The sequence below is a fragment of the Habropoda laboriosa genome, unplaced genomic scaffold (genome assembly GCF_001263275.1).
Source record: "Habropoda laboriosa isolate 0110345459 unplaced genomic scaffold, ASM126327v1 scaffold128, whole genome shotgun sequence".
Lineage (NCBI taxonomy): Eukaryota > Metazoa > Arthropoda > Insecta > Hymenoptera > Apidae > Habropoda > Habropoda laboriosa.
Genome location: NW_017100281.1, coordinates 397,859 through 411,830, shown reverse-complemented (window position 1 = coordinate 411,830; position 13,972 = coordinate 397,859). Strand labels below are relative to the sequence as shown.

At 33.7% G+C, this 13,972-nt stretch overlaps 1 protein-coding gene across 1 annotated transcript; it reads left to right on the top strand.

Annotated features, from left to right (window-relative positions):
• Positions 1-1,526: 1,526 nt before the first annotated feature.
• On the top strand, positions 1,527-3,506 carry LOC108573647 (beta carbonic anhydrase 1). The gene is made up of 5 exons (XM_017936122.1): positions 1,527-1,645; positions 2,352-2,436; positions 2,710-2,897; positions 2,968-3,159; positions 3,297-3,506. Exons 1-5 carry the CDS (start codon positions 1,553-1,555, stop codon positions 3,504-3,506), a joined length of 768 nt encoding a protein of 255 aa, XP_017791611.1. The 5' UTR covers positions 1,527-1,552.
• Positions 3,507-13,972: the final 10,466 nt, after the last annotated feature.

The following is a 13,972-nucleotide window of genomic DNA, read 5'->3' as shown; positions in this document are numbered from 1 at the left end:
AAATCAGCTCGACCCAGGCGTGTTGTCACCCGGGTCCAGGCTATAAATTACTATTAAATCTAAGAGTCACTTTCAAAGAAAATCATCAAAATGAAAGTGCATGGGAACTTTCTTTTTTTACTAATTACAGTAAATCCATAATTTTGCTAATAAATTAATAATTTCAATATGGTATATTCTGACAAAACCATTATGGACAGTATCATTTTCAGAGAGATTTGTATTATTTTCCAGAAAAGATTATTCCAAATTATTTGTAGTTTATTTTACATAAAATTTGAAAAGATACACAAAACTTTTGACCAGTGTGTCTGCTAATAAATGAATATAACAAATAAATACCTGCTAATATGAAATTATGTGCTATGGATATCACATTAAGTGAACATGTATTGTTGTTACCTCATAGTAAATATTCTCTTGGATCTTAGATAGTACATGGTTTTCTGGGCTAAACTTTTCCTGGTTCTATGTTATTATGTATTTTATTTCTGTATAGGAGGTATTCTGGCCTGTTATGAAGATACATACATATTTTCCTACATTATATTCACTTAATATAATTGTACATAATTATAATAACCATACAACTGAAACAAGAACAAGCTAATTGATAGTGATTGTATCTTTCAATTTAAATAATGATAATGTTAAATAATATGTTATATTTTGTACAGAATTTTGATTGATATCTTTTGACACAGAAAAAAAGCAAATATTAACTAGTATGATTTTATTTATAGCTGTATTTAGTAACAACAATAGAAAAAATACGGAATAATAAAAATTTTTGCTTAAACATGTACTAGCACTATTGGCACTACATTTTATTTTTTTGTGTATATGTTTACAAAAGTATTTGGATGTTTGCATTTTAAGTTACAAACAAATGAAACATTTTGATTTAAAATTTTTTGAAAAATACTATGATTACAGTAAGATGTGAATCTTGAGGATATGGGATTAAAGTTAGAAGGAAATGTGGTAATATATACAAAATTGGTAGAATTAAGGCATTGATTGTAAACATCTTTCACAAAAGTCACAAAAATATTTAGATACGTAGAAGAAAAAAGTATAAACACTGTACCAAATTTAATAATAATTACACCGAATAATAAAAAAATTTGTATATTAAAGTATTTTTGTGACTTCTGTAAGGGATGTGTTTACACTGAATGTTTTATCAATTCCATATAAATTGTTTTTAATTGTATCCAAATATTCTCAAGATTTATTACTATAGCTACAGTATCATTTTAAAATCTTGAATCTAAAGCATGTATTCCTTTGTTAATAATTTATGATGCAAGCATTTGAATGCTTTCATAAGTAATTGCAAATAAAAGCGTAAAAATAAATTTATTTTTATTGTTCTCCTTAAAAGAACCAAAAGGTAAGTTGAGCAATATGTATATTCAAATCATAGTAAATACAATGTTTAGTTTTCAAGTATATTTAAAATTACCGCCATTCGCCCAGTAGTCATAGATTCGTGCATTGTCATCACTTTAGGTTGACAAAACGTGTCGAAGTATCCATAAAGTTTACTATGGATAGGATAATTAAGGGAATAATAAAATATAGAAAATGCCATAGAGAAGAAATGGTGAAACAATTTCAAAAAGTTCGAGATCATCCCGAGGTATGTTAACATTCTTTTGTTTAATTAATTGTTGGTGATTCATAGGTATGTATATTTTCTCATTATGATTTTGTACGTCATAGTACATTAACATTTCGAATAGAAATCGAATTGAATATAATAATAATCATTGTTTTTGTATAAAAATTAAATGAAAAATATAATGAGAAGATTCAATGTTTAATTAATTTTGTTAATGTTTAATTAAAACAAGTGTTTTGTGTGTATACTTTTGTAACGTTTGAATAGAAAAACAAGTTTCTATGCCCTTGTACCATGTATGTGTGTCCTTCAATTAAAGAATCATTGATAAGAGAAACATATCAATATACACATGGTTTTGAATCTCGTCAAAACACGTGCCGAATTAGTTTTACTACGTGATCAATAAAGATTATACGTTGTTTATCATTATTACAAATTACACTAACGCGTATAATGTTAATATTGAAATATTTTTGTAATATATTTGTTACTGTTAAAATTTGCTGTTATGAGAAAAGTTTCCGTTTATTTAGAAATTATTATTGTCATGCGTGAAAATTATGTACATATATAAATCAAGGATGAAAACCCACTCGCACATATCAATTGTATCAAGAATACCTACCATATAAAACGATTTAAAAGATTATTACATCATTAATATACAGTGCAATACTAACACTTACTACCGATATTGACTTTGTCGTTACTTTTATCACAGCCAAAAGCAGTATTCTTTACCTGCATGGACTCCCGGATGATCCCAACTAGATTTACGGAAACAAACGTTGGGGACATGTTTGTCGGTACGAGACTTCACCCTGACGTTATACTTTTCAATGTGAAATTTATTTTTTAACACTTTTATGTTACAATATAATATACTGTCATGAAGTTAAACATTACTGTAATATTTCAAATATATTTAAAAAATAATTTTTTATCCAAAATAAGTATTTCGTTTTTAACATATTTAGCCGAATAAACGATAAATGTCGTGTTAATAATTTTTGAAATAAATGTTGGATTTAAGAGTGGTTAAATTAAAATATCATAATTGTATTTATTAAATATTTCAGTGAGAAATGCTGGCAATATGATTCCTCATTCTCAGCATTTCGTTGACGAGTTGACGATGTGTGAACCTGCGGCCTTAGAACTTGGTTGTGTAATGAACGACATAAGGCACATTATAGTTTGCGGTCATAGCGATTGCAAAGCTATGAATTTATTGTACGCTCTACGCGACGAAGAATTTGCATCAAAAGTACGTATTTAATTGGTTTTATTATTTTTCGAATTTATTTTCTGAATTTATAATCACGTCTAATTTTTAGGTGAACAGGAGGATATCACCATTAAGAGCATGGTTGTGTGCGCATGCTAGCAGCAGTTTAGCCAAGTTTCAACAGCTTGAAATTACTGGCTTTCACGAGCCGATACTTTTTCAAGCTGAAACGCCATTGCGAAAGTTTGTGGCTTATATCGACCCCGAAAATAAATTTGCCATAGAGGACAAATTGTCTCAAGTTAGTATAAGTGTACACTGATTCAATTTTAAACCACCGCAAATGTGCAATTCTTGTTAAGAATCGAACCAGTTTTTTATTCACTCGATCGTGATAATGTTTATAGTTATTGTAATTTCAAATTATTTTATTTTCAGGTAAATACTCTACAACAACTACAAAACATAGCTTCTTATGGGTTTTTAAAAAAACGGCTCGAAAGGCACGACTTACACATTCACGCTCTGTGGTTCGATATTTATACCGGTGATATTTATTATTTTAGTCGGGCCAATAAAAGATTCATAGAAATAAACGAATTGACCGAAGAATTTTTGCTCGCAGAAGTTAGAAAATATTATTCTTAAATCGTTCAGAATTATAACGATGTCATTTCCATAAATAAGAGGTCTGAATAAGAACTTCAAGACTGAATAATTTTGATTCGCTGAATCTCTGAAAATATTTAAGTATACGAATAATTTAAAGATATTCGTTTACTTGAAGACCATGCAGTGTACCTGGATTTGAAAGTAATGAATTTTTATTAAAATTTATGTTACAAACGTGTTAGCACAAAATAGACCGCTTTAACATTGTTGAAGGTATTTTGTAATGAAATTATTATGGAGTAGATTTATTTTTAATAATATGTAATATATGGTAAGGTATTTAATTATACTTAATTTATTATGTAACATAAGACGCACATGACAAAATTCTATTTTTTTATTAAGATTTATCTAGTTGAAATTATTAGGGTGAATGTACAAAGTAAAATGCTATTTTTGAAGCTATATAAGTGATAAGATGTCTTTTTGCCTGTTATTATGCATTATATATAAAAAGTTTATGTGTATGCATATTTATAATCATTTACATCATTGTACATACTTCTAAAAAATAATTTATATATGTATATCTGTACATATTTGCTTGTCGTAAAAGTACAAAATATATTATTGTTTTTGAGATCCTCAGTTTGATTCATTTAACGATCTACTTGGCTTCCGAGCGATTTAGTTTAGTATACTTTACGCCTGAATCGCACAAAATTGAAGTCGAGAAATACGAACCAGAGGACGTGTACCGTACTGACAGATGGACGGTTTCGTGGCCAAGCGAACTAGAGCATGCCACTCCCGAAAGAGAAAGCAAAACAACGAACCAAGGTGTACAATTAGGATGATGATAAGTGTCGTATCAGAGGTTCAAATCAAATTATTGGCGCAATGTACATACAACAGCAGGTATTCGTATCCGTCGTAAATTTTTTTTCAAATAATGCAATTTTAATTTATATTCCTTTAGGAATTATTTTTTACAGCAACGCTACTGTATCAGCACTCCTAATGTATTAAATTGGTTCTTTTGGAATTACCTTATCTTTCTCCAAAGATTTGAAATTGTGGTCATAGTTCAAATTAAAATCAAAATGCTCATGTTCAATATTTGTCAAAATTTGGCAAAGTAACATTAACGGTGCTTTTCGAATTTCCTTTCTTCTTTTTTTTTTTTAAGTAAACCTAGAACTGTTCCAGAGGTGTCCAGAAATTATTCTCTCGGAGGAGTGTGAGTAATCGTGCGGTCATTGCGAATATGCGTCCAAGGCAAAAAGTCACGTATGTATACATTCTAGAAGCGTATAGTCCGCAAATACGAAAAGCAGCAGTTCGAGCAGCTCGCGCTTTTCAATGTGTTTCGTGGTAAAAGTGAAGAGGATTCGTTTTTCCGTCTCGACCAGGTGAATCGTTGAGTTAGGCCGGTTAGGCCGGTCTACGGACTGTGACGAGCTTCGGCATGGCTGCCATCAACCGGAAGGTAGGGAGATTAAGGAATCTACTTGCTCTTCGAAGACATGATACGTGCGTTTTTCTTTTTTCTTTCATCTCGCACTCCACGAATTGCGCTGGCACACTGGCCTGGATCACTTCAGGGTATCTGCCACGGCGGAGGCGAACGTGTGCTTCAAATATACGTGTAGAACGCAGGTTGCACGTTAGAGAGTAAAATCACCTTTTATCCTTCAATATAAGCGAGATTCAGAGCGAGACATTGTTACAGAGCGAAGAGCGCCGTGCACTTCGGATATGTGCGACGGGGGTAATTATGAACGTGATATATATTATGCTACCGGTAAAAAGTTTCGGGACCACTATGCATTGCAAGAATTTTCAGAGAACAGTTAGCGACTTTAAGGACTTTTTAACGAATTCTTTGTTGCTCGAATTTAGCGAAATGATTCCTGCAGCATTAATTTCAAATTTATAAGAAATTGGAAATAGGTTTAATATCGATAAGTGGCCTCAAATTTTTGATCGGTACTGTATGTATAGTTTTAAAGCGACTGTGAAAAATATTTCCACACACTTTTCCGCTGGAACTTCGTTTTTTCTCGTTACTTGAATTGTATGAGTTATTAGCGACGTGAAAAATTATACCTTCTTGTACAAGTTATTATGTTAGGACTGCAATGTTTCGACGATTACAATACAACAATTTTCAGCTAAAATAAGATACATCTGACATAATTTTGTCAACGTACAAGCTCGTTTCCAGCTTTGTAAAAATCAAGCTGTTTCTTTTGTTCTCTTATTTCTCTCAGTACATTTATAAAGACATCAAGTAAGAGTGTAAATATGTTCAAAAGATGTTCGAACAACGTCCAGTGTTATACAAATTAAGATGCTTTGAATCGTGGCGCGGCGAAGCACTATGCTGGCTTTAGAAATGTTTTAAAAATGTCATAAAGACATCATTTTTACACGTTGTTAGAACGTACTAATTCGTACGTCTTCAAGTCGTCCAGTTCAGGTCGTAAGACGTTCGGACCAAAAATAGATGTAAAATGAACATTTCTAAGTCGTGTGCTATCTGGGTAATGAATGGAGTGTAAGGTAATCTTCTATATATTAAAACAAGTGATAAACTGTTGAAGAAATTACGGCCTTTTGTTAATGCTTGTGTATTTAGTTTATCGATTATCGACGAATGTATTGCAGCGTTCCGTACCATATTTTGAAAGATCAATTTCTATTATGCCGGTGATTATGAGAGTGGCTTAAGTTACTTATTTTTATAGAGAAGATTATTAGATGGCCTGTTTTACATGGCCCACCCTGTAGAACCACTCTACTTGAACTTCTGTTGGAAATTCTTACACACCAAGTGTAGTCATTTACTTTTTTATATGTCTACATATTTTTAAAGCAACGTCTACAATGAAATATAAAAAATTTGTTATACTAAAGTATTTTCTTAAATATCGAGTTCGCGAAAGTCTACATTTATACTCTGCACGTGAATTCATAGACTGTCGCTATATTAAGTCACCCAATAAGTTCGTGTCGAATTTTATAATCTAGATCAATATTTTCAAGGAACCTTTATATTTTAGAAAAATTAATTTTAGACAAAAGCTTTTCTTATTTCTCGCTTATGGGATGACCTAATATTAAAAATGCTTTCTCAGTCTGTCGTTTCAACCGTTTCCCTCGTACACACCTATTTTCCCAAAAGATTGGTCATCGTACGAAGGCGGAAGCGCAACAAACGTTTTAAAGCGTGCACACCGGGCGAGTTTTCGTAAAGGGTGTTTGCTCTGAAATTAGATTCGGTTACGAAATTCGGGTGCACAGTAGTCTCGCGGTCCGTTTACCTGGCCGTGCGAACAATGTTGTTTACTGCGCCGAATTGCCGGACAATTTGCATAGCTTTGTGGCCGGCAATCGGACAGGAGAATCCGCTAGAGCTGCGGGGGGTGGTCCTCGAGCGAACCAGGAAGTTAAAAGAACGACAGGCAAGAGGACATTTCAACCCTCTGTTCACCGCAATTTTTCGATCTCGTTGTTTTCGTATCCGTCTTCCGGTCTCTATTCCGCACACAGCGGAACTAAATACCTATCGTTCAGAGACATCCTTTTTACAGGGTTTTCGTTTCACCCATTTCGGAAATCCTAGAACTTGCTTTATCATTTCGAGAATAGAAATTTTGTCAGTATTTTGCATAATGATAAAATTTATTTGTGACGTTTCTGATTTTTTTAAATATTTTTACTGCAATGGAGTTATTCTATTGGGTGGTTCGGAAAGTTCGTAGCGAAATGTAAGAAAAATTCAAACTAACGTATCTCTGTTTCTAATCGAGGTAGCGAGAAAAACCAGAAGGTATTTTACTCGTTATTTGAAGATAAATCCAATGTACCCCTAAAATTACTCCCAAAAGCGAACTATATTTTCCGCGGTGGAGCGTTAAAAATTCACGAAATTTAAATTAAAAAATTTAAAAACGAGCGTTAAAAATGGAGCACGAAAAATTCAACTTTTATCGCTGTGTCAATTAGAAACAGAGATACGACGGTTTAAATTTCGTTACGAATTTTCCGAACAGCCCAATTCATGCAAAATTGAATAAAAAATATAGAATAAAATTTTCTGATATAGAGTTTCGTTTTTGAGGAAGTTTGATTTGAATATTTATCTAATACACGTGTGTTTACCTAATTAAGTTTCGACCAGGCAGCGCAAAGCGTTCGATCGCTATCTGTATTTGGTAGCTTTGAAAAGGTAATTTTGTTATTATCGCTTCTGCGCGCAATTTTAATACGAAGTTGCAGCTTTACTTACAGCAAAACAGACATCATTTCCAACAGTTTATAAACTAACCGAATAAATGTTCAATTCTGCGATGTATTTTAATTATACATCCTTAGTCGTAAATCGAAAGATACCAATTATTACATTAGAAATATAATAGCGAGCAAATAATTGCTTTATCCGTTCGAAGCTCTATCCAGTCGAAACTTGGTGCACGTCTACCTGTAAAGAAATGTTCGAGTTCACTTTTCTCAAAAAGGAAGCCTCGTACTAAAAAACTTTATTCTACATTTTTGGCTCGTTTTTGTCTGTAGAAATTCTGTTCTCCCGTTTATGATGTCCTGTTCAATACAGAAGCAGTCATACAGCATTAAAAAGAACGATTAGAACTCGGTAAAGCTGTGTACAGGATTTGCTAATCGAAATTCTCCAGTAAAAATTAGTCGTTCTAATACTGTTTCGTCAATTTTACAATACGTTCGTTTGAAGGCTCTTTGTAAGCGAGATTGGATAAAGTACGTCTTTCGGATTGACTCGGTGAGTTAATTAATTACGTGGATACGATGTCGTTAATTTTTCAGTCGAGGCAGCACTGGTACAATACGGGAATAAGGTTTCGGAAAAATACACGAGCGTAACGAAGTAGTAATGCCTCCGAGGGCTGCCAGTGTGTTATGCTTCGGCACACACCACTGGTCATGCACTCTTTTTCTTTGATCGGTCTAAAACGAAGAGAAAAAGAAAAAAAAAATGGAGATCGTGCGAAATCGTGACATCGTAAGTGTCTCTCCCACGCTTCGCTACCGAATTCAACAGATTCAACGCGCTTTTCCGACACTGTTCCACATGTTGGGAAGTGAAAAATCCTAGTGGTGTTTTTCTAATTACAGGTTTTCTCTTTTCCGTTTTTAGCCGAGATACGATCACCTGGGTTGTCCGTGTTATTGTACGTTTACCGTATTGTGTATGTACTGTAATTGATGTATTGGATTGGGAACGAATACCACTAAAACGGCAGACAAAGTGTTTAATGTTTACGGAGAAAGTAGTCTGTCAGGAAAAATTGATCATAAATGATTTGCGAAATTTGCAGATGAAAATTTCGACCTTAAAGGAAAATAAACTTTTTGACAAAATGGAATTTTCAAATTGTCGGGAAACGGCGCGGCGAAAAGTTGTAGAACAAAACGGTGCATACCTCGTAGAGTAAAGAAATTATTGCTTTGAAACGTGGAGCTTATTTATTTACTTAAAAATTGGCATGAATTTTGTGCTTAACCCAGTACTGTAGGTCCCAGTGCGATTGTCTAGCATTTTTTTCATTTACTTTTTAACTGGAAAACTGTGAAATCTAGACAAAGCGACGTGGAGCATTTTTCTGCTCGTTATTTTTTCAACTATGCTAAATTCACGAGTAGACTGCGGATTTTTATTGATTTATGGAAAATTTGAAGGCACAGAAGTACACAGAATGCACATAATAAACCCAAAGTATAGTACTCATTATAATATTTAGCGAATAAAACAGTTGTCTATCTGGCTTCTAATTTTTTAATTACATTCATGTAAGCATGAATTTGCATAAAAATCCGCAGCCTATTCGTGAGCAATACCTACTATTAGACCATTCAGAAAGTTCTCGCTGTTTCGAGCTGTATATTTTGAGAAAAAACATAACTCCATTGAAATGGAGTTTCACAATGTTCGATACATTCTTGTCAATGTATCGCAGGAACACATTTACCATAAGGTGCATTAGGCGCAAGCTGGGACTTCACGTTTCAAAACTTTACTCCTCACAAACAATAATATAAAAAGCAGCCCAGTTATAGTTGCACAATGAAATACTTAGTTTATTAAATATTAAATGCATAATATAAAAGCAAGAGGCCACTGAAAACGTAATCTCCAAATTTATGAGGGTCCGCTATTCATCGAGAGAATTTCTGCAGTCCAATAATTTATTAAAATGAGTTACCAAGGAAACGTCGACGTTTATTTTCAGTACACTTAAAAAAGAAAAGTGTATGAATTTGATTAACTGGAATAGACTTAGGTATTCTTTAAAGGCCTCGTAACGATGTTGCGCCTAGGCCCTCCAAAATTCTAAACGTGGCCCTGCCTCTATTAAAAGTATTCTCTGCCTCGTATATTCATAATTCAGCCAACGTATAAATTGACAATTGGCATAATCGACTGAATTGACAAATTTTTTCCCCCCGGAAAATAGAATATAAAATTTGAAGATTGCGATGCTAGAGGAAATTACGCGGAAAGAAGAGAGGTGAAATTGTTATGTGTCTGCCAGTATTTTCGCTTTTATGCCTCGTGTTTGGTGTCTGAGTAAAAGTGAGTCTCAGACAAACGATGTGTTAGCCCGTAAATATGCGCATATATCTCGAGATACAAAAACTCATTCGGTTTTGTGAACGATTCATATTCGTATGAAAATAATAATAATCATAATAATAACACAATATTTTCCACATTTTTCAGGCAAGTTCTTAATTGCTTCTGGTTTGTCTTAATTTTTCTGCTTTTCGAAAAGTTCTGTGAACAGTTAAGTAAACAATTTAAGCAATTCTTCTAAGCAATTATTGAATATTTCGATATTTTTATTTTAATACTTTGTACGAAAGTAATATTTTAATATTTCAATAGTTTCAATTATCTAATAATTTGATATTCCTTCGTTTTTCTTGAAATCAGTACAGCATTCAGTCGAAAATTTAAGTGAATACAGAGCCTTTGAAGTCAGTGCTGTACTGAATAAATCGGTGAAACTGGTCACTTTAGGTATGGTATAATTACTATGCTAACGCACGTGCACAGCAAATATCGATATTTGGGCAACAGATGAGTGTGATACAGTAAGATTATAATTTAGATCAATATTTACAACGAACTTTTAAATCTGATAAAAAGAAAAAGTAAGCGTCTTCTCATTCCACAACTTTTTCCTATTTTTTTTTTTTTTTTTTGAGAAGACCATTATGTCGTCGCTATAGAATTTCCTTCGATCTTCATTCAAACATTTTAACCTAGAGCTTAGAGGATGACCTAATAGTAAGTCTAACCAGATGACATATCGTACGAAAAGAGGAAGCGAGAAAGAAGCGAGGGAGAGACAACAGGCACTATCGTTCTTTCGTTTCTCACTTCCCACGGATTGTATTAGTGCGTGCGGTCGGATTTGGGTCGAGGAAGTGACGTGCGGTGTCGCGAGTTTGACACAATTTTCTCCATTCGTCGGTCGAATGTCAAGGTGTAGGTCCCGGCGTGTATACCGCGTGCGTGTCTATTCGCCGCTTTGAAATACCCGAAATTCCAAACACGACCGTTAGCCTAACGTTTAACTGTATAATTGTGTCGCAACTCGTACGAAAAACCTTCTCTCCCTCCTTCACCTTCTCGCCCCGCTCCTTCTTTGACGTCTTGTAAAGTGATGCGTGCAGGTTCATCCAGCCGTAATGTCAAACGTTAGGTATACCGCTTAGAATCACATCGATAGGGATAATAGCTTTCTGGTTAATGCTATTTGCCAACGAATAATGGCAATTTTAGTGTTTCCCCTGTAAACATTATCGCTGTGATAATTCTTATTTAAATGGAAACGTAATATGCGTACAGGGTGTCCAAAAATCTCGGGACCAAACTTATAGGTATGTACTGTACGTGTTAAATAGGTTGAGTAGGTAAAAAAATGTTCGTGTAGAGAAAGGTTATAAATGTTCAAAGATTTTTATTAATTGTTACGGCAGTTACAAGAAATGTTTGAAATTTCTTCCTTCTGCAAGAACGCAGGCTTCTATTCGTCGAACTAATAACGATTGTCGAACCCTTTCGAATATTTCTGCTCTATTAGAAATAGGAAATGCATTTTGAATACGTTCCCAAAAGTTGGACTTTTATTTGTATTATATTTTTATAAACCAACCGTTTTACGTGACTCGACAAATGAGCTACTCACACAGCAATTTAATAGCATCGTCTTACAAGGTATAAAAAGCCGCTAAATTTTTATTATAAACATTTTTTTACGTTTACTGTAGTTTTAAAGATATACAGGGAAAAGGGTAACACTTGTCTTCATTCAAGGGCTGTTTTCACTCCGCAGAAGCGAGAAAGGTCCGATACTTCGCTCGAGGTCCCCTACAAACCTGCAAAGTTTCAAAAAAATCGGAATTTTTGGGTCACCGAAGTGCCCTTGTCAGAAGCCAAAGTGACTAACTCCGTGAAATTTGTTTTATTTTTGAATAATTAAGCACCAAGCATGTGCTTTAATACTAGAATTAGAAGAATGTAAAAAGGTGAAGTTAGTCACTTTGGAGTCCGAGTGGATCATATGGAAGCCAAGAGGCGTTAGATCTTACAATTAGATCTATCGACGAATGGAACTCTACAAGGATAAAACCCTCTAAAGACTAAATAAATTTCTATCCAGGTCTCACTTTATTACCAATTTCTGCAGTTTGTTAATTACTATCAACCCTTTCGTTGCTGTTGGCGCTTTGCAAATTTGGCACTTTTAATTGTACTTTCACCTTAACTTTATCCTTTGCACAATGAAACAAATTCGGAATTTCTGCAAATTAAAAATTCCCAAATTTCAAAGATTCTAAAAACAATTTTACAAATTTGAAATTTTGTATCAGAATCTGCTACAGCGAAAGAGTTAGTAAGAGATCGATTGCCAGAGAATAATGCTACGCTTTTAACAATGCAACGTAAAAGCTACTGCGAATTGTGAAAAATGGAACAACGAGTTGAAGTAAACTTGTTTTTTTTTTTCTGTAAATATGTAGAACGTCCTTGATAAGTCCTTGCAAATCAGGAGGTTGCAGAGCAACGAAGGACTCCGTTAATCGTCTCGCTTCGGTTCGCGCCAAGGAAAACGATCACATTTATGTAGATCGTTAGACAGTTGGTCAATTTCTGGCAGCGCGGTGTATCGAATGTCCTCCAATGATATCGTCTATTTTTGTTAGGCACTCGTGTAAAACGTAATGGCAGTCTAGCCACGGTGTAATTATAAAATGTTGTAACGACACTCGGTGCAACGAACTCGCGAATGTGCCGCGCCATGACTCTGTCGGTGAACAGTCCGATTGTTATGAAACATCTTTCTACACGTTTCATAAACGCCTACCTTGCCAAACAATTATGCAGCGTAAAAGTATCAGCTCAGGAGTACATCTTTTACCCATTCTTTTTGTATAAATTCGTGAGCGATAATAAATAGCCTGTCATTTTGTTGCATTATTTTCTTCACAGTGTTAATTGAAATTCCTGTAGTTTTCGCTTCCTGAGGAAATGGGAAAAGTAACATACCTACGTGATAATAAATGCGTAAAATATTGCTTGATAAACTTGAGAAAATATTTATCAGTGTCATTTAATTAATTCACCTTTACTTCGTTTGGAGAAAAATGTATCTGTATTAATTTTATGATACACACACGTGTTCTGTATGCGCTATAAAATTGCAATTTTAGTTTATTTCGATTCAATTGAAAAATTTTGAAAGAATATCAAATATAAACGATCAATTGCCACAGAAAATATAGGCACGATTTATACGTGCATGATGCGACGAGTTAATTGGAACTGTTCGTGGAAACCTCATTTAGCGATGGTTAGCATTAGAATTTTCAGATAAGAAATAATAGTAACTTTCAAGCATCTCCAATAACGAAATCAGTCTCGTCACTTTATGCGTATTTTATCTGCATACGTTTTATTCCAATATCATTCGAATTAAACGGAATGAAAAAATTCCGAGCAATTTTGTGTCAAAAATTTCTTACGCTATATTCCAGCAATTCATATTTTTGGCAAATTTTAGAACAAGTACCTGTAGCCTTCCGCTGATATCTTTTAACAGTTAATAAGAAATTAATTAGTAATTAATCTTGTCCGTGTTCCTCCATGTGTTGTATAATTGAACAATAACTCCGCGTATATAATAATTTGGGAAAATGTATGAATCAGTTTGTCTGTTATTTGTCACTAAAATATTCGTCAGTATGCAGGAACATTCGAGAAGGATTAATTATCGAACATGATCACCACAAATGCATTTTTAACATTTAGTGTTGAAAAAAGTTTACGTAAAAGCAATTATTTGTACGCTTTTGTGCGTTATTGTTAAATGAAAAATTTATTTACCGGGAAGACACGATGAACGAAAGTGAGATTTTAGTGTAATCTTATTCCAGAATGTCTATAATTTTCTTTT